The sequence below is a fragment of the Heloderma suspectum genome, chromosome 5 (assembly GCF_057233095.1).
Source record: "Heloderma suspectum isolate Gila_16-S chromosome 5, 16-S_ref, whole genome shotgun sequence".
Taxonomy (NCBI): Eukaryota; Metazoa; Chordata; class Lepidosauria; order Squamata; family Helodermatidae; genus Heloderma; species Heloderma suspectum.
Genome location: NC_139462.1, coordinates 162,485,064 through 162,509,936, shown reverse-complemented (window position 1 = coordinate 162,509,936; position 24,873 = coordinate 162,485,064). Strand labels below are relative to the sequence as shown.

The following is a 24,873-nucleotide window of genomic DNA, read 5'->3' as shown; positions in this document are numbered from 1 at the left end:
CGACTCTTCGTGACCCCATGGACCATAGCACGCCAGGCCTTCCTGTCCTGCGCTCTCTCCCGGAGCATGCTCAAGTCCATATTCATTGCATCGGTGATGCTATCTAGCCATCTCATTATTAAACTACTGTGCGTAATCTGAGTCATCCCCCCGCCCTGCTGCAGTCCTCCCACCTAAGCTTTGGCACTGTTTCACCCACTGACAACATTACAGCAGCCTTTTTAACCTTCCACAATATCCCATTGAGGGGGAGAGGTGTGGGGTGAAGTACAGAGGTTTAATTCAGTGCTTCCAGCAGCACCCTGACAAAGGGGGGTGGCTCTAAAATGCTGGAGGTTTGCAGGATTGGGACCAAACTTCATACACCACCTCTTCTACTTGGGAAGCACCTTATGCACCATCAAAACCCTGCACAATTACTCACAAAGCAAAAATCCCATGTGCACCAAAAGGGGGTTGTGGCTATAAAACCTTGGATGTTTGTAGGATCAGGACCAAACTTCATACATAGACTCCCCTTGTCAGGAGGCACCCGATGCACCATCAAAATCCTGTGTTATTATTCATAAAGAGCAAAACCCTTGGAAGTTTGCAGGAACAGGACAAAATCTCACACACAGATGCCTCTCATAGAGAGGCACCCAATGCACCCTCAAAATCCTGCAACCTTTTTGTTTCATCCATTCCTTGTGTTTCTCCCACTGGCAATAGTATGCTTTAGAGCACCAGAGCGCTTTTCCCATAGACATTGCAGACACAGACGTTTTAATGTGCTCCTAATTGCGCATTTTATTTATTTATTTATTTCTATACCACCCAATAGCCAAAGCTCTCTGGACAATTCACAAAAATTAAAACCACAGAGTGCAGCTTGAAGGAAGGAAAGGTTCCTCCTGTGCAAGCACTGAGTCATTGCTGTCCCTTAGAGGAACGCCGCTTTCGCTGGCGTTTTCATGGCAGACTATAGCAGGGTGGTTTGCCATTGCCTTCCCCAGTCGTGACTACCTTTCCCTCAGCAAGCTGGGTACTTATTTTACCGACCTTGGAAGGATGGAAGGCTGAGTCGACCTGAATCAGCTACCTGGGACCCAGCTTCCACTGGGATCGAACTCAGGTCATGGGGAGAGTTTCGGTTGCAATACTGCCGCCTACCACTCTGCACCACACGAGGCTCTTAGAGTGCAGCATAAAACAATATAAAATATGAAAGTTGAAAAACCACAATATAACAGTACAACCAGAATAAAAGCTAGCAGTAATGCAGAGATTTAAAATGCCAGAGCTAGATTAGAAAGCTAAAATACTGGCCCACACGTCCTGATAATCTCCCCCAGCAGTTTCATGTAGATGTTAAACAGCATGGGGGATAAAATTGAGTCCTGCGGAACCCCATGACATTATTGCCAAGACACAGAGCAATAATCCCCCAGCACCACCTTCTGGAATCGGCCATCCAAGTAGGAGCGGAACCACTGCAGTGCAGTGCCTCCAACTCCCAACCCAGACAACCTATCCAGAAGGATACCATGGTCAACGGTATCGAAAGCTGCTGAGAGGTCCAGGGGACTCAACAGGGTCTCACTCCTCCTGTCCCTCTCCCAGCAAGAGGGCGACCAAGGCAGTTTCCGTTCCAACACCAGGCCTGAAGCCCAACTTAAATGGATCTAGGTAATCTGTTTCATTCAAGAGTGCCTGGAGTTGTCCTGCAACCACCCGCTCAGGCACCTTGCCCAGAAGGAGATGTTGGCCACCAGTTTATAGTTGTTAACATCCTCTGGCATTTGCCCCCATAGACACTACAGAAATATCCTGTGTAAGCTGTTTCCAGTACAGAGAGAACGCCTGTGAGGAGTAGAGGAGCAGTGATCTGAATTGCTCTTGCAGCGTAACTCTGTAGGCGACCAAAATAACCCACAGTGATTGCAAACTGTGGGTTATCAGAGTGGGTTATTTTGGCCAAATAAGACATCGTGGATTAACAATTCCTGGATTATTTAACCCATCGTGGGTTATCATGTCATCCGAACCCAGTCACTGAGTTGTTAATAATAAGTAACAACATATAATAATAATAATACTATTGTGTACCTACATGCAAAATAAAATACAAATCAATGTCAACAGTTAAAATGCTTTGTAGAAAGTTGCTTATTCAGCAATTTAAAGAGACGAAATAGTTCTGGGAACTGCTTTGAAGTTTGCTTTTGCAACAACCATGGGAATTTGTGGTATTGCACAATGAAAGAGCAATGCCAAAAGTTTTATGTATGTCTACGCACAAGCAAATCCCGTCGAGTTCAATGGGGCTTACAATAGGTAAGTGGATGTATAATTGCACTAAATACTTCTATTGATTTGCTGCTGGGGGGGTTTCCTCACAGATCTTCTGCAGGTGCCATGTTCTCAAACAGAAAGTGAAATTTTAAACTGTAGCATTTGACACCATTGACACAATTTCTAACACATACCAATGCTTTTTCCAAAATTTGCCCACCAGTTTAGATTCAATAATCTACAACTAAATGGTGATGTGTATGGAGAGGGAATTATAAGAGTGCATAGTTAAACTATGGAATTTGTTATCACAAGGCATAGTGATGGCCACCAATTTGGGTGGCTTTAAAAGGGGGTTAGACAAATTAATGGAGGATAAGGCTATCAATGGCTACTAGTCCTGATGGCTATATGCTACCTCCAGTATCAGAGACAGTATGCCTATGTACATCAGTTCCTGGGTAACATGGGTGGGAGGGTGGTGTTGCACTCATGTCCTGCTTGAGGGTTTCCCATGAGCAGCTGGTTGGCCACTGTGTGAACAGAATGCTGGACTAGATGGACCCTTGGTCTGATCCAGCATGGCTCTTCTTATGTTCTATTAAAACTTTTTTAAACACTGAGATTCAATCATTGATAACTCCATGTCACATCTGGTTGCACCCTCAGATGTTTATTGAGACAAACATTTGACAGAGATTATTTTAGCACAATACTTAAGATTGCTTGACCTTATCAACAGAGTGAGGAAAAATGAGCAGTCTCAGTGTACTGATAGTTGCTTACATCTATGGACATTATAACAGCACAATCCTATTTATGATTACTCAAAAGTAAGACATTCAGTGGGGCTTCCTCCCAGGTAAATGTGCATAGTTTGCAGCCATGCACAGGATTGTACTGCACACCATATCGAGGAGGACAACTGCCTTTGTTTTGCTAATTTCACTGTTGTATAAAATCTGCTTCTCTGAACAAGATCTGTTAAAATCCAGCATACTGTTGATATTCACCCTGATAGTCGTTTGCTATTCCCAACAGAATATTTTATTGTGATATTCCTCTTTTATTACTGGTCATATGTTGTAGCAAAAGACAAACGTAATGAGAGAAAAGCAGCTCAAAAATGAATCCAGACACCTACCAAAACATGCCGTCACCTTTACATATGCATGGTGTCAATATCTGTCCCCAAAATGGCAAACCCAGTGTCCCATTCTCCCCCTGCAGCTTGTTTATTTTGTTTCAAAGAACTCAGTAGGAGCCATTGAAAACTAAGCCTGACCCATCTTTGTTTGCACAATGTTATATACACATGATTATGATGGAAAAGATATTCAAGCCATACAATTAGCCCTTCAAATGTACCATTTTGTTAGGAAAAAAGCCAACAGCTGCCTTTTCCAGGAGTTGCTATACATATATTACATCGTAAGATATTACACAAACACACACACACACACACACAGTGTGTGTGTATGCTCGCATGTATATAGTGTACATCTAAAATTGTAAAGTGTGAATATTATGAATATTTATATGATGAATAAGTGTTTGGAAACATGTGCATCATACAAGCACACTCATCAGAGAGCTGGTAGCGGATTCCTGCTGAGTGTACATTCAGTGGCAAATGCTAGTTCATTGCTGTGTAATGTGTGAAACAGTGCTAAAAGAAATAGCATCCCCCTTGCAGATTTCATCGAGTATGTTTTGATTAATGAAAACAGTAAAACAAAGGAAGAGCTCTCTCAAATCATAATGTAGGAAGAGGTTATTAGACACCTGTGACTATTCAAGAGACAGATGTGGGTATGCAAAGAACCCAGGAACACCTCTGCTTATCCATCTCTTTCTCACAAATCACTTGTGAGAACAAAACTTAAAATTATAATCTGGGGAGTGGCAATAAGCTTCTTCTAGAATCAACTTTAGTCATAATTTTTTCTCCAGCATTGGAGATGTCTCAATAAATCAGCCTCTGGGAAGAGTACCAAAAACACAGTCCTTCCCTTTCCCAGACAATTTCTTAAACTGAAGTTTCAATATGACTCAGCATCCCATGCCAGATTCTTTTTTTTTCAGCAATAGTTTCCATCTCAAAGAACAGATGTTCTGTGCTGATGACATCAAAGAAAACTGGGAAGGACCCAATTCTTAGGAATACTTACATACACAAACCATCCAATGTTCTGGATATGGATTATTCAAATACTGGCATCTAGTATCAAGCTCTTTACTTAGCGCCAAAACAGATATTACTTTAAATCCATATCTAGCAGCTAAGACAAATGTGTGCAAGACAGGTAGGGGAAACAAGTACGTCTAATAGTGCATGGAGAAGAATGGGGAAAAAAACAAGATACTCTTGATATCATCTTAGAACTAACACACTAAACATTGGGATTAGGCCCAGAATAGTAATGCATTCAAATAGGCATTCAGAAGCAATAAATCCCTCAAGAATCTCAGAGCACCTTTCTCTTTCCTTTTTTGCCAAGTCCTGCCCTTTTCAGCTGATCGATGTTCCTAGAATTTGCTTGTTTCTTTCTGTGGAGTCTGCCAAAGCTTTAGTTCTTTCTCCTTTCTATTTCTTGCATCGATTCTTAAGGCTATCCACTCTATCTTATGTTCTTCTGCCTCTCTGGCATTTCCCACTCCCCATTCAAATCATATTATACATTCATTCATTCCTCATTCCTTCAGCCGGCTCCGGCACATATCCAAGGCACCTTTGCACAGAACCCATCTTGTCTCCTTGCCCTGGCCCCCTCCCCACTCTGATCGCTACCCCTTTTCATTCGCCATCTTTCTTTTACATTATTTTTGGATGCTTTGGGAGTATGCAAAGGCGTTCATAATTCCTTTTAATCTTTTTTCCCCTGTTCTTCACAAGAGCGCACTTTCACCTGCCCAAATGCGTAGCCTTGCCTGGTCAATGTCCATGTAGGTTGCAGCTATCAAGGAAGCACCTAAGTAGAGTAGGTAACATACAAGGAAATTGACAAGATGAGGCTACATATAGGCAAATTTGTGCACAGTTGCAAAGAACTGGTGGAGAAATAACAGTAAGGGAAAGGAGGGACCCAGGAGCACAATTGAGAAGCACTGAAAATGGGGGGGAAAGGCAAATAGAATAAGTGCATTAAAAGGGGGGCAATATTTTCCCCTTGGAAATATGATCCTTTCACTTTAAGTGTTGAACTGACACTTCTCAGTGTCCTCCTCCCATTCAACATTTCCCCAAGTCCCCAGCAAATCCAGGAAGGGGAGATACTGGCTCCCCATTTTCCACTGCTACTTTCAGTTACTGCAAGTGCACAGTTTCCCCCACCCCTACCCCATGTACTTCCCAGCCCTTAAATTTTAACACATTTCCTCTCCATTTATTTCCCACCTTTAAATTTGTGTAAATATTCCCACCAGCAGTACTTACACCCAGTACTTACTGGCACCAGAAGTACTTACACGCACCACCCCAACCCCCACAGTGGGGCCCCATTAATTCCATCGCATGCAGCCACCTTCTCAGATTTTTCTTTTTAAACTGTCAGGGAGGTTTGCGCACATCTTCAGAAGCACAGTAACTCCTCCTAAAAGGAGCAGCAAAAAAGGAGGGGAGAATATCTCCCCTTTCTGGACTAGCTGGAGACTCAGGAAAGTGTTGAAAAGTTGGAGAGGACATTGAGAAGTGTCAGTTCAATGCTTAAAAGTGAGAGGATCACATTGCCAAAGGGAGAAATTGCTCCCCCTCTTTCAGTGCACTTACTCCATTCGACTCCCCTCCCTCCATTTTTGGTCCTTCTGAATTGCGCTATTAGGTCCCTCTTTTCTCTTACTGTTATTTCTCTCCTGATCCTTTGCAACTGTGCACAAATTAGCTTATATGCAGCCTCATCTTGTCGGTTTCCTTGACCCTTACCTACTCCAGTTCACTGCTCCCTTTGACAGCTGAAACATACAAGGAAATTGACCAGGCAGGACTACACATACCAGACAGCCACAAGTGCGCTCTTGTACACTTGGGAAAGACTAACACCCCACCCCAAAATTACAACCCTATCTGTGCATTTTTGAGGCACATGTTATTTTTGAAGATGCCCTTTGGGCATTGGTGGAGGGACAGTCACTGGTGTGGGAGGCTGGAGATGACACGACAACCAACCATGGATATAAATAACCCTACAACAAGCCATGGGTTCTTAGGTTGCTTGTTTATGAAAATTAAGCCAGCCTGCAGAGAACACACCAGGTTTGGACAACCCAACAACAAATTATGGCTGGCTGCCCATGGTGGGTTATCGTATTGTGTGAACCCAGTACAGGCAGGACTCATTTTATTTTAAAGTTTTTTTACCGTATCGAGTATTCTTAGAGCACAATCCTATTGGATCTGCCCTTGATACTTGTAAGTCCCTGAACTTGGAGGCTTACGAATATTCACTGCAGAACAGGAGGTGTGGCAGAGGCGCTCCTCACCTCTACTGCACCTCCCGCTCTGTATTTTAGCTAGATAGGCCTTTTCAAACTTGTAGCTGAGGCGTTGGGGAGGGGGAGGGACAGAGGCTGCAAAGGCCTGGGGATATGGCGTAAGCTGTCCCTTCCCTTCCCCTCCCAGCCCACTGGCACACACCCCTTTCCCTTCCCTCCAAGGTCGCTTTTGTGACCTCGGAGAGGAAGCCAGCGCAGTTCTCTCTGCACCAGCAGCAAGGGGGCAAGGAGCTTGGACTCCTGGGTCCAAGGTCAGAGTGCTGTCTCCGACCTTGGATCCAGATTCTATCTAGGGGCCATCGGATTGCTCTTCCTGGTGCTTTATCAATAACAACGTCTGATTTCGCCCCAAGTTCCACAGTTACAAAATGAAACCACATACCATCCTTTGCAGTTCCACTGGCCACATAGTCCAAACACTGAGTGCCCCTGTTTTATTCTAAAACCAAAGTTATTTTGATAATTGAATTATATTCCATTCCACATACAGCAGGCTAAAATTTGAATAGAACAACCCGTGGTGGGGAAATGCCTATTATTTGTCATAAACCAAAGCAACATAAGATTATGAAATCACAAGATTAGCGTCATAAGATCATGAAGTCAACAACCAAATAGGGAATTTTACCCGTTAAATTTAGAGACTTTTCTTGAATACAGAAGTAGAGGTGGTTTCAGACAGAAGTCTGGGATTATTCTGACAAGTTCAAAGAACTAAACCCACACAATTATCCAGAGAAAATTCCTGAGACTGAAAGACACAGGAAATAAATATATAGGACTTGTAACAATGTTTATAAACAGTTATAAATGGAAAACCGATTTGTCACTGGTGAATTTTCAATTTTGTGTAATAATAAAGTACCAACAAATGATCAGCTTAAGTAGATGGAAGCAAATTTCCATGGCCCCTGGATTCTTACATTTGTAATGTTAAATACACTTACTGGGGAATAAGCCCCACTGAACACAGTGAAACTTGCTTCCCAGTAAACATGTATAGTATTGCACTGTTAAACTCTAGAGAATGAAAGGGTATACAATTTGAGACATGATTTGAAAGTATGTTTGGTATAACCTGCACTACAGCTGAAAAACAGGTATCACTTTTCTTAACATGACACAGATCCTGAGTACAGCTGAAGAACATTTATTGCCAACACATCCAAGCCAAAATTCTACCAAAAAATTGTTATGTAAACAGTGTCAAGCCACAGAGAGTTTAAAATCCACAGGCCCAGAAAGAAGATGAAATTAGAAAGCTATTCTGTTGTCCAAGTTGTCCTGGACAAGAACACTAGATGATAGACCATTTGAAATCGTTTTTTTTTTTAATTATTTAAGAATACATAGGATTGCATCCAGAATCTGCCTTCCATGTGAGGAAGGGCTCTGCTCAGGTCTGGTCCCTCTGCCTGATTTTTGGGGATCCCTCAAACACTACAGCTCACTCCATTCAGCAGGGTCTCCTGACTCTGTATGTAGCATTTTCAGGGGGCTAGAGGGGCTGCCATGGGAAGAACGGGTCAGGGAAGTCCACTTCCTCAAGCACAGTTGATCCAGCATAAATCTGGATCCAACCCCAAGAGTCTGTAAACTTGAATATTTTCCTGCAAATTTCACCTGATCTTATTTCTGAATAAGGTTTATCAGGATTAATTTTTTTCTCACGTTTGCAAAATCCACTTAAATAAACATGGAAGGCTGAGTTTGAAGACAAAGAGGTAACAAAGAGTTCAGAAACTTCAACTGGTACAAAATATGGCAGCCAAGTTGGTCTCTGGGACATCACGTGGAGATCATATTACACCAGTTTTAAAAGCTTTACAATGGCTGCCAATTTGTTTCCGAACAAAATATAAAGTGCTGGTTCTTACCTTTAAAGCCTTACATGATCTAGGTCCAAGGAACCTTAGGGAGTGCCTTCTTCCCTATGTCCCAGTCCGCCACTTAAGGTCCTCTGAGAGCTATCTGCTGCGGCTGCCTAATGTGAGATTGGCAGCCACATGGAAAAGGACCTTTTCCGTTGCTGCCCCTCAGTTGTGGAATGACCTGCCGGTTGAAATGCACCTGCTGAGCTCTTTGAAGGTTTTTAAACAGGCATTAAAGATTCTATTATTCCGGCAGACCTTCCCTTTTTACAACTCATTCCTTTTGCTGACTTTTGTATATTGTTTTAAGCAGTGCTGTTTTAAGCTGTGTTTTATTGTTGGATTTTTTTAAAAAATGTTTTTAGTTCAAAGTTGTTTTTAGCTACAGTATATGTTGTTTGTATATATTGTCTGCATGTTTTTATGTAAATGGTTTTTAAACTTTCTATATACTATTTTAATGTTATAACTTTTGTAAACCGCCCAGAGAGCTTAGGCTATGTGACAGTATAGAAATATAATAAATTAGGGCACAATCCTATCCAGATAGGTGGATGCCTCCAAACTCGGAGGCAACCACCTATCCAAAGCAGAGCAGGAGAGGCACAGAGGGGATCGTTCCCTCTGTGTTTCTCCTGCCCTGCATTTTTGGCTAGACAGCCAATTGTGGGCTGTTCCGCACTGCCTCTGAGGCAGCGCGGAAGTAGGGGGAGGTTGGTTCTCCGGAAACCGACCTCAGAGTGCAGGCTCCGAGGTCGGTTCCTGGAAAACAGGATATCCTATGGCCGTCTAGCTGCTGTCTAGCAGCCATAGGATTGCCCCCTCCAAAACTTAAATAAATAAATAATAAAGCAAGTCTTATTTGTATTTTTTTTAACCGCCATGACAGCTTTGGTTATTGGGCAATATAGAAATGCAATATATAAAGTCTGGTCAAGGTAGCAACACAATAAGGCAAAAAAACCAGAATGTGCGATCTGCGTCTGCTTTTCAGTCTTCTTCACCAAAATACTTTTTAAGGCCTAGAGTGCAAAAATAAGTATCTGTCACCTGTAGCCAAAGCTGGCTTTTATAAACAAAGGATAACAGATAAAGAACATCAAGCATCCCATCTTCAGAATGTGCCTGTCATATTTAATTCCTGGTCTTTTTTTAAAGTGCACTAGAATGTCTCTCTTCCTATAGACACAACATTTGTTTTACTGGGCCCTTGTGAGGACACAGCCGTTGTGTTGCTCACATCACCAAGAAAAGGGAGGACCAGCTAGAAGGACCAACTGTGGCTGCAGCAGGTGATCAGAATTGTTCCTACCTGCCATAACAGGACAAACCATACTTCTCTGGGATGCCCAACCCCCGGTCCAAGATCTGATCTTCTATTTTCAAGAAATCTTGCCCCTGTTTCAGGGACAGGGAGGCAAGTCAGTCCTGCAGAAGGCATGGCTGAAGGACATACAGAAGGTACGCAATGCTCTCAAGAGGTGGCAGGAAGAGTGAGAAGAAGGTGTTGCAAGCATATTCCTGTTCAGTCAACAGCAAATACCAAGCAGGGAATTTATCCTCTCTCTTGAGGGCTCAGGGCTCTCTCAGATGAGCTGCTTGCATGCCTTCATGGACTGGCCATGTCTGCAGAGCAGGACGGGCAGATTTTCTTGGCTGGTTGCTCCTCCCATCCTGGAACTAAATCACGTACTGATGAATTTTGGCAATGAGAGTTATTCCTTTGACTCTCGCCAATGGCACTATCCTTCCATGATTTCAACTGCAACTCCTTCTATCCCCAGAGTCTTGCCCAGATTAACCTGTACTCCAGGGCTTTGCACAGGAGGAGGAATACTTCCTCTAAGGTGGAGTACAATCCTCTCAATCACAGTCTTCCTGACCTAAGCCATATTAATTTACAAGCATTCATTCTCCCCGGCGCAGTAGAGAGATAAATCTTCTACACTACAGTTACCCCTAGCAGATTCTGGATTATGTAGACTAAATTACCACTATGTTTTACAGCTATGTTTTACAGCTGTACAGTTTTACAGCTTTATAGATGTAAACACAAGAATCCTTGTGCCCAAGCAAACTTGGCCCCCCTTTGCACACATAAGACAACATTATATATCAGGGTCAAACAACAAATGGCTGCAAATTAAATGTGCTTCCCAGACCACATTTGTAAGAAGTGTGGGCTCATCAGAATCCCCAAACCACTGTAAAATAAGAATATCCGTAAAGTTCACAAGCAAGGAAATCAAATTTATTTTTCCCCCATATCAGAAAGCCACTTGAAGATTTTTAAGGGCTGATGTGAAATTCCTCACATTTGCTGTAAACAATTCCAAAAATATGGGTTCTGCTTCAGAAATAACAAGGAACATGTCTGCTGCATCTTGGCATTCACTCTGTTCATCCAAGTGGTAGCACAAATCATGTTAATTATAGGCAATGACAAGAAGCAAATGTACACTTTTGCTCAAGATATATTTTTCAAACATGGTCCAGAATAGTAGACAAGCTGTCCATTCTCTGATCTAGTGCCTGCCTGCCTGCCTGCCTGACCAATTCTCCAGCTGTGACCCATCCTAACAGAGGCATCTTCAGCACAGATGATGCCTTAACTGTTGTAGTGCTGCCTCATACATCAGGCATGTGAGATGGAACATACCTTCCTTGCTGCCTCACATAATCAGTGAATCTCTGTGAAAGTGACCGAGTACCAAAAGAATGTTGGCATGTGGCATTCATTCAGCAGCAGATCTATTTTATTTTACCACCAAGCGGTCTCCATTCACACAGCACAAAAGACAGAGCCTGAGCTGAATGTCAAAATAATTTAAAGTCTCAGGAACCAAAATAGGCAAGACAATTTAAACATGGCCACCAGCAAGACAAGCACTGATGTATCCTACATGAAAGCTACACTGCACAATGAATTTAAGTCAGTTTCAGAAGCACTGAGTCTCTCATCTATCAATTCAAGTGCTGCTCATCCTCAAAAGCTATTCCATGCCTATAGCTGCCTGATAACCTAGATCCACCCTGATTCCCACTACTTTCATTCCTGTTCTGTTTAACAAAATACAGTGACTAAGGGTGCATTCCTATGGCTGCTACACAGTGGCTAGATGGCTGTAGGATTGGTTGATCCCTGGAAAACTGCCTCCCCGTCCCCTCACCCACCGCCTTATAGGTGGCACGGAATGTCCCCGGGCTCTGTGCTCATAAGAACACAGTGGGCCGGGGCAAAAGGGGGCATTCCCATGGGTGGGGAGTGCGGAAGTGCCCGTACAATGCTTCCTATGCATCATCCAGCCAACCCACCCCACGCTCCGATGTAAACACTTTCATCAAGCTCTCCACCACAATTTCAAGATCTCTTTCTTGGTCAGTCACCACTAGCTCAAATCCCATCAGTGCACATGTGAAGTTGGGCTCCCCCCCCCCCCAGCATGCATCACTTTACACTTGCTTACACTGAACCATATTTGCCATTTTGAAGCCCATTATCCCAGTTTGGAGATGTCCTTTAGAAGCTCTTCGCAATTCCTTTTTGTTTTAACCACTCTAAATTGGTGTCAATTAACAAACCTGGCCACCTCACTGCTCATTCCTAATTCCAGATCATTTCTGAACGAGCTAAAAATCACTGGTCCCAATATAGATCCCTATGGGACCCCACTGTTTATGTCCCTCCATTGGGAGAATTGACCATTTATTTCTACTCTCTGCTTTTTGTTTCTTTAGCCAATTACTGATCCATAAGAATACATCTCCTCTTATTCCATGACCACTAAGTTTGCTCAGGAGTCTTTGGTGAGGGACTTTGTCAAACATCTTGACTTTGTCAATGTTATCTTTTCTGATGCACCATCATTAACAACTACAGCTGTTAGACCAACCTTCGAAGTAAAAGCGGTAGTATTCTGTGCAACCAGCAATACTTGTTTACATGTATGGAGCTTGGGGGAGGGTGGGGAGTTAATACATCTACAGTCTTCAGGGCCCTGGTAAAATGGCAATAATGTTTCAAGAGGAAAAGAGAAGCAAGTGAAAATTTTCACTTTGGTTTCAAGTTATAAGGCAACTTGTCCCCACACAAAGATGCCTCTGTTCTCTTCAGCATCATGTGAAAAGTAAATGCCCGACTTGCATATTGGTTTCTAAACAAGGGAAGCTTTGGAGCACAGCTGGACTGAAAACACTCCCTTGTAAGCCATGCCTTGGCTCTTATCAGACGTGGTTTCTTCATCATAAATGACAAGAAATATTGCCACCGGAAAAGCCCCGCCTCATGAAGCCTACAAGTCAGAAGCTTTAGAGCTGTCATTAATGAAATCTGATCCTCTGAAATCATTCAAAATGCTAGTCCCTCCCACAAAGCTAAAAGAAAAACCCACACAAACCCGCACTCTTTATTTCAGCTTCCTACACTTCTGAAGTACTCAGCCTTTTAAAAGTACAAACCCTCAGCTTTTTAATAAATTAAATGCAAATGACTCATTCTGAGTAAATAAGAAGTTTTAAATATAACCACTCAGATGTGTCTTAACTTCATGACAACCTATTTATCAAGGCCTTACTAACAAAATAGTTTCTCCCATGAAATAATTTAAAACAGGAAACACTGCAATTTGCTAGCTGATAATAACTGGTGGCAATAGCATTTGCCTTCTGGTGACTGGATAACCCAGAGGGCATCTCTGCACCAGCCTAAAATTCTGCATTTAACACAGGGCTTTCTGCTTCAGTTTTAAATGCAGGATCACGATGACTCCCTTTTTCACCTGCTTCCTTTTCCCCCTCCCCTTCCCCCCTCCTTCTCCCAGTATCCAAGTCTTCCATAATCTTTCATTGATCTCGCTTCTCTTCTTGCCACTTTTCGTTTTTCCTCTTTTTGAGAGAATTCAAGTGGAACACAACGGGGGTAATTTGATTGCTCATTATCTGCAATCTATTTAAAAATGGAACAAAGGGCATTTAGTGCAGGAGATGCCCCAGAGGGTCACGGCATCATGTAAAGAGCCCACAAACGTCCGTGAAGGAGCAATCTCAGTCGCAGGATTAAAGCTCCATGTGAAGAAAGCCAAAATCAGAGCACTGTATGTTGTACCATATGCTTGCCTGGCTTATTCTGCCTTCATGTACCAATTGGCACTTTAAGGCAAATAGGAGGAACACAACCTTGCAGCTCATATGGCTTTATATTGTCTTTTAGGTCCACCTTCTCCAACCTGGCACCCTCCAAATGTGTTGGACTGCAATGCCCAGCATTCCTGACCACTGGCCATGGTGGCTGGGGCTGATGGGAGTTAGAGTTCAACACATCTGGAGTGTGCCAGGTTGGGGAAGTCTGTTTTAGATTAACTGTGCTGATAGTTCTCCCCACTTTTCCTCTACCACAGTCAGGACAGTATACAGAGAGAGTGATAGCCACTGCCGTATTCCTCAGACCCAGAACCTCCCAGGCCACAGCAAAGGGGCAGCAACCAGTCTCTGCACTTGGTTTCCCTCGCAGTGAAGTGCACTCATAAGGAGCAATTGCTACCTCTTGTTTTGTATGTGGAAACCTTCCAGTCCAAGGCAAGCAGTGGGAGAAGAGTGAAAGTGAGAAACAAGTAGGCAGCTACAGTAGCTAGGAAGGCTCAATGTCTGTTTGTATGGCTCACGTATAAATCATAGTAGGGCCACGGAAGGTTCTGAGGTGGGGAGCTGAATGTAGCTGTTGATCCTAAGGCTAGATTTTAATACTAATACTCAGTATTGATAAGGCAAGTTTTCCTAAAACTGCGAAGCACTTGACACATATTTCCTCAGGAATCCTTACAAGAAACCTTGTAAGGTAGGCAAGCATTATTATCCCCACCCTGTAGACAAGAGCATACTAGTTTACCAAAGACAGTGAGATTTGAACTAAGGGTTTCCTATAGTTTATAACTACAATGCTACACCAATGCTGCAATCCTACGCAAACTTTCCTGGGAATAAGTGCTATTGAATTTTATGGGATTTACTTTTCAGTAAACATGTACCAGAATCATGCTGCAACTCAGTTTTGAAGTTTCATCGACACAATGCTTTGATAAACATAAAATATTCTGCTCTGTTAAATGACACATTAAAACAACTGTGCTCACTAAGCCAGCAGTTTGCCCCCCATTAAAATGCACGTTCCACTCACTTCCGGTCTTATGCTCTGCCTCCCCCATGATGCAATAACATACTGTGCAATGAGATGGGATTACTGAAAAACAGACACAGCTAGTATAAAAAACTATGAGGCAACTTTGCCCACTTAAAAAAAAAGGTTCTATCCTCGTGAGGCACAATGATATCACAGCACTCCATGAGAGACATCAGCAGCACCAAAGCCAGCCTGGTAAGGCTTAAAATCTCCAGTTATGGAACAGCCTGAAAAGTTTAATTTCCCTGCCCTTTATAAAGTAATTCTACAGTTAAAAAAGTATTTTTTGCCTTTCAACTCATAAAGAGACACTCAAGGTGGCTCATGACAATACATTTTAAAACAAACTGCTGATTGGAGATATGAGCTTTCCTTCAGAGTGGGTGGGGCCAGGAGAAGATGCTGACAGGCCGGTTGGGGATATCCTGTAGGCCTTATGAGACCTGCATGCTGGAGGTTCCCCAACCCTGCTGTAGATTGTGTTACATAGAAATCTTCACACTACACCTTTAAGCAAGTAAAACCTTCTCTTTAAAAGCATTTCACTCATTCCAAAAGACAAGATCTTTCATAGTTTCTTTCAGTGTTCCCCAAAATTTCCAATTTTTCCATTGAGGGAAAAATTCTGGTAAAAAAAAGGAATGTGACTCCCAAGAGCTTTTCTGAAACAGGATCCAGTCCTTGGGCTGGAAAAGTTTTCCCACCTCAGATCTACAGCATTAGAGAATGATAATTCATGCGTATACTATAGTTCAATGTTTTCAATGTTGTTATAAAATTTAAGTTGATAACCAAATATACTACTAGTATACTGTGACTGTATGTGGTTGTTTCTGTCAAAATAATACACTTCCTTTTGTTTTCTACAAGATTTGCCATTTCTGTATTGAACTTTTATCACTGTTCGGGTGGTAATAACTATGATACATGTGCTTAGGTGACATTGAGCAGTTTGCATCTCTCTCCTATTGGATGCATTTGTAATTTTGCTTGTGCAAAATGAAGACATTTATGCTTTTGAGGTTGCAATGCTTGCACACTTATAAAACAAAGTAGTACTTCCTTCTGAGAAAACATGCATAGGATTCTTTTATGTAAGCTGTCTTGAGAGATTTTATCCTAAAAGGTGGGCTAGAAAAACATTTAAATAAATAAAATTGCTCTGTAAGTTTCATAAATATACCAAATAGTACAATTTTATATGCTAAGTTGTAAATATTCTACTTTATTTTTAAGGCAGTAAAATAAGTTTAGGTTTGATGGGAGGTGCTGTTGTGCTCATGCCCTGCTTGCGGGTTCGCGGTCGACAGCTGGTTGGCCACTGTGTGAACAGAATGCTAGACTAGATGGACCCTTGGTCTGATCCAGCACGGCTCTTATGTTCTTAAAAAAAAGTATTACATATCTTTATCCTGAGCCCCCTCCAGCTTCCCTCCCTCCCTTTCCAAGGCACCCTCACTAGACAGGCTAAAAAGCCTGAGATCAGAGGATGAGGAGGCAAAGATTGTCTCCGCTGCTCTTCCCGCCCTGCTGGCTTCGGCCCAGCAGGGCATAAGAATCTCAGAAGCTACTGAATTCAGGGCTTCTGAGCAGCAAGGGCGCAGTCTATAGGATTGCACCCTTAAGCTCTGATGTAGCACAGAAAAAGGCAGCCACAGAATATATAAAGGTCGGATCAATGAAATTGGGAACAACTCACCAATTTGTCATCCTAAAGGAATGCACGCATCGACGGAATTATCTATGCTGACATATATCTCCACATCTAACATCTTCTTATAAAACAACAACTGATATGCATAAAGTGCATAAAGTGGTCCCACCTACCTTACAAAAGATGCCACTATAGCTGTTTTGGTAGATACTAAAAATCAGTTATAAGAAATGAAAGTGTGCTTCCCTCAATTAAGAGTCCAAGGGCTAAGGCAATTGTGTAAATTCATTCTCAAAAATCCTCCCTATAATCCATCTTGCAGCACTTTCAGTAAAGTAAATCCTACATAAAACAAAGATCAAATCACTACAGATACACAAGTGGGTATAACTTATCCCACTGTGGTGCTTTCTAATCCAGTCAGCAAAATTCTTGACTTTATTTGGCATTTCCATCCTTTTGCCCTACCATATAGGGTTTGAGAAGTCACAAATGTGTATGTTATGGCTGAGTTGGCAGATAACTTAAGCAATATGTTAATCCTCTGAAGAAATTCTTTGTATCTCAGTTATTTCTTAGATAATGTACATGACTCATTTTAAACTCTGATTTTCCACATGATAGTTGGGAGAAAATGTTGGTTTGAAAAGAGCATTTCCTTGCCATTCTTTTATACCTTTAGTTCTGAAGCAAACAGTATAAAACTTTGGCAAGATATAACATTACTTTTTAAGAACATGTTGCCTTTGCAACTTAACACTTTATAAAACCTAAAATCATTTTAGTTATGTCTCTCAAACCACTCAAGTTTCCATTTCCTGATGATCGCTGACCAAAACGCAGCTGCTGTGCAAGCATTCACAGGCAGAGAAGGGCATTTAAAGCGAAGTTGTTGTGTTACAGTTACATTATTAACCCCTTTTAAACATTTTAAAATACTAGAGTCCACAAGATTAACAGCACAATCCTATACCTACCTACTCAAGACTGTCCCATTTTCAATGGGGCTTACTCCCAGGTACGTGGGTACAGGATTGCAGACTAAGGGCACAATCCTATGCATGTTTAGACAGAGAAACTCTGTCTAAACATGCACAGGATTGCACCCTAGGTTACTGTTTCCACCAGAGTAGGTCTAGTTGCTGAAATGCTTTGAAAATTGCTATATCTGAAATACGAGCCAGAGTGCTGAATAACTACATGGTCTTATCTTATTCAAAGTCAGCTCCACCACATATACTTAGATAACTGTCAGGAGATTAAAAAAAGAAAGCAGGCACAGAACTATTTCCAACATCATCAACTTTTCCAAGTCACTTCATGTAATTACAATTCAACAGCAGTTTCTACGTACCATTTATTTCACATAAGTACTTTTAGAGTTACTGAACCAGAATAAATATAGAAAATATTCTATTAGAATTGAAATCTATGTTGATTTTATATTTTTTTTATTACAGAAAGTATCTGTGATAAAGATATTGCATTCCTTACAGCTCCTGATCAGTCTTTTTTTTTGGGGGGGGGATTCATACACACACACACCATCAACAGGATTTAAATTCAAAAGGGATGTTTCCCTACTGAAAGTAGAACTATACTGCAAAATATTATGTTGGAGGAGGCCTATAGTCAACTGAATTCTTTCCTTTATATTTCATCCAACTCTATTTTGGCTTCTTGAACTGGCTACACTGCCCCTGCTTCCTTCTCAGGCTTGTTGCTGAGATGGTGGGGTCGGGGGGTCTGTCGTTGGATTCCACTGGGACTTCAGTAGTTTCAGCTTTCCTCTTTCCTACAAGGACATTAATTAAAATAATCCTGCACACCCACTGTCTAGACCTTCTGTTACCAAAATTACTATTGTGTTTTATTACGCACTTACAAGAAGATCAAAGTGTACTTCTTGCAATGCTGACTATTTAGTGAAAGCCGAAAGTTAAAACTCACTCTGCAAGTTTAGACACGCTGTCTATTCCGGTACACATCTATTTCCCCTGCACAGATTGATACAGTGGCCTGGTTCGCACGTAATGGCAAATTGTGAGTTAATTAAATCACAATTTGCCGGGAGCAAGCGAACATGCTGGCTCTGGCACACGTCTCACTTCTGCTTTCTTTAAACAACCTATGATCAGCCTGTTCATAGATTGTGAGCATGACATGTGAACCCAGAGCACTGGGTTGTTTAGGGGCTTAACAACCCAGCAGTTATCCTATGGTATGTTGTTAATTAAAGGGGCCGCAGTGGCTTAGTGGTTAAGACGCTGAATTGTAGATCGGAAGGTCAGCAGGACAGCAGTTCGAGACCCGAGTGCTGGGACTGCCATCTTCAGTCCCAGCTTCTGCCAACCTAGCAGTTCAAAAGCAAGAAATTGCAAGTAGATAAATAGGCACCGCTTCGGCGGGAAAGGTAACAGCGTTCTGCGCACCTCGGTGTTCAGTCATGCCGGCCACATGACCACGGAAGCGTCTTCGGACAGTGCTGGCTCTTCGGCTTAGAAATGGAGATGAGCACCACACCCTAGAGTCTGGCTGGGGACACTTTTACCTTTTATGTTGTTCATTAACCCATGGTTTGCCATTACATGCAAACAGGCCCACTGTGTGCAGTCTTACCCCTCAGAAAAGCAAAATCCATAATGCAGTTTCAGTCTCAGCTCCTCCTGTCCAGTCCCTAACCTAATCAAGCCACCCAGGGTGCATGATGAACTGGCCAATTGAGGGAAAACTTAAGTGCTACTACAGTGATGCTGTTAATAACACCACTTATATTCTGACCTCTCCCTCTGTAACCCAAGTAGGATTTGCAGATGACTCTGGTGCCTATGCCCTCCCCTGTCCATACAAAGCTCCTCCTTTCCCCCCTCTCTCTTTAGAGTGGCAGTCAAGGAATTGCTGGTCAAAGCTGAACACTGCTTGTGTAATCAACCTTTCATTTCTGTAACAACCTTACATATTGATTGATTTTTGTTATTTTATGATGAAACTAGATTCTCAATTCTAAGCTTTAGCCCACTGTTTATTTGCCAGGTTCCCCTGGTATTTGTAAGTTCCCCATGGTATGCAGTGACTCTTAAGTTAAAGACCTGGAAAACATATGTTCATCTTATACACATGAACATTACTCATGTGGATGAGGACACACAGTAACCTGTCCTCTAAGATCAGCTGATGCAGCCTGTCGTATGTGCCTTCCAAGTTGTGACTGAGCCTTTTCTGTGGCAGCATCCCATATGTGGAACTCACTGCTCCAAGAGCTTATTTTCCTCTTTAATTATGCTCTGTCTGAAGGCTTTTATTTTTCAGCAAGCCTTTGATTCTGCTGCTGTTTAAGTCATACATTTGTTCTGGCTCTCTGGATTATTTCTGATGTTTTTAGTTGGGTGATGCGTCTCCTATTAGTCTAATGTTTTAATTTTATTTTTACTGTTTTAAAGTTGCATTTAGCCTACTTAAATTGTGAGCTGCTTTGTGAAGGCCTGGGCCTTGAAAAGTGGGATATAAATATCTAGATAAATAAAAATCTTACTGAGGAATTTAGATTTGCTGCTTAAGCTAGGTAAATCTGTGAAAGAATCTGAAATATTATAACCAGCCACATCCCCTTAGCTAATCCAGCAGATCCTAGCTTCAATTTTACTCAGACAACGATTACACATTTGCAACCCGCAAACCTTCTAATCACAAATTAGCAGCTTGCTGAGATAAGGATGATGTTGTTTTAACACTAAAGAACATGTCCATCATAAAATGAGAGCTGGTGCAACACATGGTTATGAACATGACCTACACAAAGGAAAAAACGGCGTTTAATTCTCAAGCAACACCACAAACTCAGATTGGCCTTCAATGACCCATCTCCATATCAGCCTCAGTCCCTCCTGCATCTGTAAAATGGGGCTAACAACATTGTTTTCAGAGGTGTTGGATACCTCTGAGAATACAATGCTGAAGTCAACAGGGATGTAGGGCATCACCACCATGCTCCACTCTTAAGCTTCCAGAGTCATTTAGCTTGCCACAATTCGAATACTGAAGAGGATGACCCTTGGTCTGATACAGCAACACAATTCTTATGTTCTTGAGAGAATAATTTTTGAATATTCTTGACATTTATAGTGCAGAATTACATATTTTAAGAAACACAGGGCTGCTGCCGGAAACAGCAGTCCTGTGTTAAATCCTCTATCATCCCACCATAATATGCAGTACAAAATGCCTTGTGTCCTGATGTCATTTGAAAGGATGAGGAAACACTGCACGGGACTGCCATTTTCTGTGGAAGTCCTCTGTTTCTTAGAAGAGATAATCCTACCTTGGTAGTATTGACAAGATCTTGATGCCTGTAAGTCATTAAGGCCTAGAATGCTCCTGTAAGTGATGGTGACCATAAGGCCAGAAACAAATGAAAATGGAAGTATGACATCCTTCCTTTATTTGCACACTCTTGGAAGTGTTTCAAATATACGCAGGAATAAAGTGGGATGGAAGAACAACTGGTTTATCCTATTGCTGTTGTTACACCTAGCTCTAAAATCTAAAATGGAAAAAAAAGGGGGGTGCACACAAAATAACTGGCAAAATCATATTTGCCTTCACTACATCCAGGAGCAGATCTACCATTTTTTATAATACTACTAAGTAACCTCTTCTCATTAATGCCACACTTTACAAGGAAACAGATGGAAATCCATAAGATACTGGGACCACATGTACATAATGAGCATACCAAAGACCCATTAAATACTATCAAGTATTGCTCCAATACTTCTCCCATTCACTTCCATGGAACTTAATGCAATTTGGTACAGCTGTGTCCACTGTCATTTTCTCAGGCTGTCACCACAATATGCATCTACTTTTGGGCATAACTAGTCAGCTTTATTATATTTTGTAATTGAAAAATGATTTCATCAAATACTCCCATCGTATTACTAGCAAATCACAGTAACAAAATAAACTGGTTATAATCCAGCGCACAGCATAAACTGCGTGCTGGACTGCAGCCTCTGAGACATTAAAATTGGTATATCAACTTGCTTCTAAAACATGCCTTTCGTTCATTTTCCGCACAGCTTATCATTTTCTACTGAAGTTATTATATTAAAATTGTAGCTTTCAGAAACTATAATTTTAAAAGTATTAGTTGTTCTCATGATTAGTGTCACTGGAGAAAAGAAAACAAGAAGATATGCCTGCAGGTGCAAATACTGTAACATTTATCATTGGACACATTATTAAAAAAAGAAATGCATTCTAAGTGTAAATAACGCATATACTTACCAAAATAGTCAGCCTTTGGACAAGCATCCATCTCTTGCTCCAGACGCTGGGTAAGAGCTTCTAATTTTAATTCAGCAGTGGATGGCCCTTGTTCTTGCTGTGGAAGGAGTGTCTGACAGGGTAGTTTTATTTTTGCAGAAGTGGAGGTTTCTTGGTGACCAGAGTCATGCTGAAGAGTGGCGATGCCCTCTTTAAAAGGAGATTTTGGAACATTGGAAATCATTGGTCCATGAGATGTTGCACCAACAGAATTCTGCTCAGGACTCATGCCAGATCCAGCACAATTAACCCTGTGATTTTGACCATGAACTACAAAATGACCTGTAGGTTTTGCATGAGTGTTAGCCTGCTGGTAGTCTACACTTGGAGGTAGTGGAGTAGGAAGTGAACCAGAAACTGAAGACTGAGTGCTATCACTATGTCTTAACTGCTTGTCACCTATGCTTTTATTTGGGGCACTGGAAGCCCACATCTCAATGCCACAGCTTGGATTAATATTATCAGACTGATTCAAAAGAGGCTGAGATGGGTGTGCTGATGGAGCAGAGAATGAGGAAGATCTCTGCTGCGAATACCCCACAGGCGATTCCTCACCAAACCCAACAGAAGAGGGCAAAGGGGGACAGGCGTGCGAGAAAGAGGATGACCTCTGGTAAGGTGGGTTTTGGTCATAGCTTTGACTAAGCCCAGGGCCTTCCCCTCCACTTTCCTGGCTTCCATACCCACTTTCTGAAGACCTGCAAGAGTTTCGCAGTTGCTGGTATGGATGGAGATCTGCTTGGGGTTTTGTAGGACTTCTCTGCAATGACTCACTGTGACTGACGTTTGACCATAAATGGGCACCCACGGCGGGTTTCAGGCTTGAAAACTTATCAGCATCTCTTCCCCAACCTTGAATACCTGTCCGATTATCACTGTCAACGGACTCTTCACGGGAAAGGGAAGAAAAAGAGGACTTGGGACTACATGGGTTCACCTGACCTGCTCTGTGATAACCATGTCCTCCAGAAGCTTCCGGACTCTCACTGTATCCATAGTCACCACTGGCTCTCTTGCCATCCTGATATAGTTTTGCTCGCTCTCCATCAGTATTGCCCTGGGGCTGGTTTGGGAAGGCGAGCTGATGGCCTGCACACGCTGTTGGTGATGTAGCCAAAGGTGGCTTTGCTGTATTTTCTCCAGAATGCAGTTTATTTGTTCCTGTAGTGCCTCTGGCTACAGGATGGCCTGGAAGCTGATGCTGAGTACCAAAACCAACCCCACCATTTGGAGCCCCCAGGGCTGCTTTCATCAGCTCCTCTTGTTCTCGCTGTTTCTGAAGGTGAATTTTGGCCATTTTTGTAGCAAAAACCCTTCTGGTTTCTTCAAATTCTGGGTTGTTCCCAATTGCTTTGTCTACTCGGAAGAGCCCATCTTTTGAGGCTTCATACATATTAAGATCTTCTATAAATTTACTTGCCTCCAGCCCCAGATCATCATATTTATCCATTTTTAAAAAAAAAAAAAAAACAACAAAAACTTGTGTACACACACACTATGCAAGAAGAAAGAAAAATTAAGACAATGGGATTTTAAGTAATGAAGTCAATCTGTTTCATTAAACTCAAGATTTCCCCTCTTCAACCAACGGAGTTATTTAAAACTTTTTTAAAAAAAATGAGAAAAATCAGGAGGGAAACTTTATATCCCAGAAGTTGGTTTTAAAAACAGTTGTATCTTCCTGAGATTATACGAGAATGCAGAATGTACTCCAAAAACGATTAAGATCCAGCTTCTTTGTGCTTTTAATTTGTTAAGAAATGGACGGTTACCCGAAACATTTCTTCAGATATCCCAGACATTACATAGGTGAAAACGCTGGAAGAAAAACAGGGGGGATTATTTTAGCACGAGTCTCACCAACATTACACATACCCTTGCATTTTTTGTCATAACCAAAGGAAATGAGTTCCTAGTTTAATATTAAACCGTCAGGCCTGACAAAGCTATCTGTCAGTGAGTCTTGTTTGGGTCTGGGCGGACGTTTACACGGGACGTCAAAGAGGACGTTTACACCGTGACTGGAGTAAACAGGAAAAGCCCACCAACCCAGAGGAAATCAGGACGAGCTTCAGAAAAGCCGCAGGTTGCTCACTGAGGAGGAAGGAAGCGCGGGAACCCCAGACTTTGCTCCAACTAGGGGAAATCTTTGCAGTTCGCACGTCCTGTCCTTTACCCGCTACCCCGCCTGGCTGACTTAAACTTGGAAAGGAGGGCATTATCTCCTCCCCCCTCCTCCTCAGCTTCCTCAAGAATTCCCCCTCTTCTTTTCTCGCAACCCCCCGGCCAAGCAGAGACGAGACGAGACGAGACGCTGGGGCCACTCCATGCAACGCGCGTGCAGCCTCTGCAATTGGCGCGCGGAGGGGGGGGGCAGCAGAAACGCGCACGGGCGGGAGCCCGGGCCCAGGACTTTCCGCCGCAAGGCGCACGCGAGAGAGAAAGCTCGAGCACCGCAAGCGCCTTGCAGCCCGTCCCTGCGCACGTTTACTCGGAAAGCGTAAGCCCCCGCCGAGCTCAATGGGACTTACTCCCTGGTAAGCGCGCCCAAGCTCGCCGCCTTGGTCGCTCCGGCGCCGCCCGCTGCTCCTCGGAGTCGCCCGCTTCCTGGACTGGGTAGTTCTCGTGGCGCTTGGGCGCTCTGAGGCTGTGTGGTGGAAGGTCACTCACGCTCCACTCAGGAGGGCCATGTCGGCGCCGCCGCCGCCGCCGCCCCTTGCTCCGGAGCTGTGAAGCTGCGGCTTCCTCCTGGTGCCACTTTTCTTTCCCTTCCCAGCCACCCCCGTCCTAGCCTGGACCGTTGAGGCGCTCCGGCCTCCTCCTCTTCCCTTTCTCTGCTCTCCGTCCTCTTCCCTTGCCAGGCTCGAGGAGGAGGAGCTGAGGGAGGCGGGGAGGAGTTCCAGGCAGGTCCCGTCGAGTTTGCAACGTGGTTGAGAAAGAGCCCGAGATGTGGCGGCGCCTGAGCCAGCCGAGCGGGTTCGCGACTGGGAGAGGAGCGGAAACGAGCCTGCGCGTCGCCTTCTCTCTGCTGGACCGACAGGTCGGCAAAGGGCGGCCTCGGCCTCACGAGAGCACGGCTTAAT

At 42.9% G+C, this 24,873-nt stretch overlaps 1 protein-coding gene across 1 annotated transcript in view; it reads right to left on the bottom strand.

Moving 5' to 3' along the window:
• Window positions 1-24,655, bottom strand: part of LIMD1 (LIM domain containing 1) — a 52,864-nt gene extending 28,209 nt beyond the window's left edge. Inside the window, exons 1-2 of the mRNA XM_084858126.1 lie at window positions 24,322-24,655; window positions 21,752-23,608 (exon numbers count right to left, since the gene is read on the bottom strand). Coding sequence (XP_084714252.1) covers window positions 21,752-23,240 — 1,489 coding nt within the window. The 5' untranslated portion in view covers window positions 23,241-23,608; window positions 24,322-24,655. The remainder of the gene's footprint in view (window positions 1-21,751; window positions 23,609-24,321) is intronic.
• Between the last annotated feature and the right edge of the window lie 218 nt (window positions 24,656-24,873).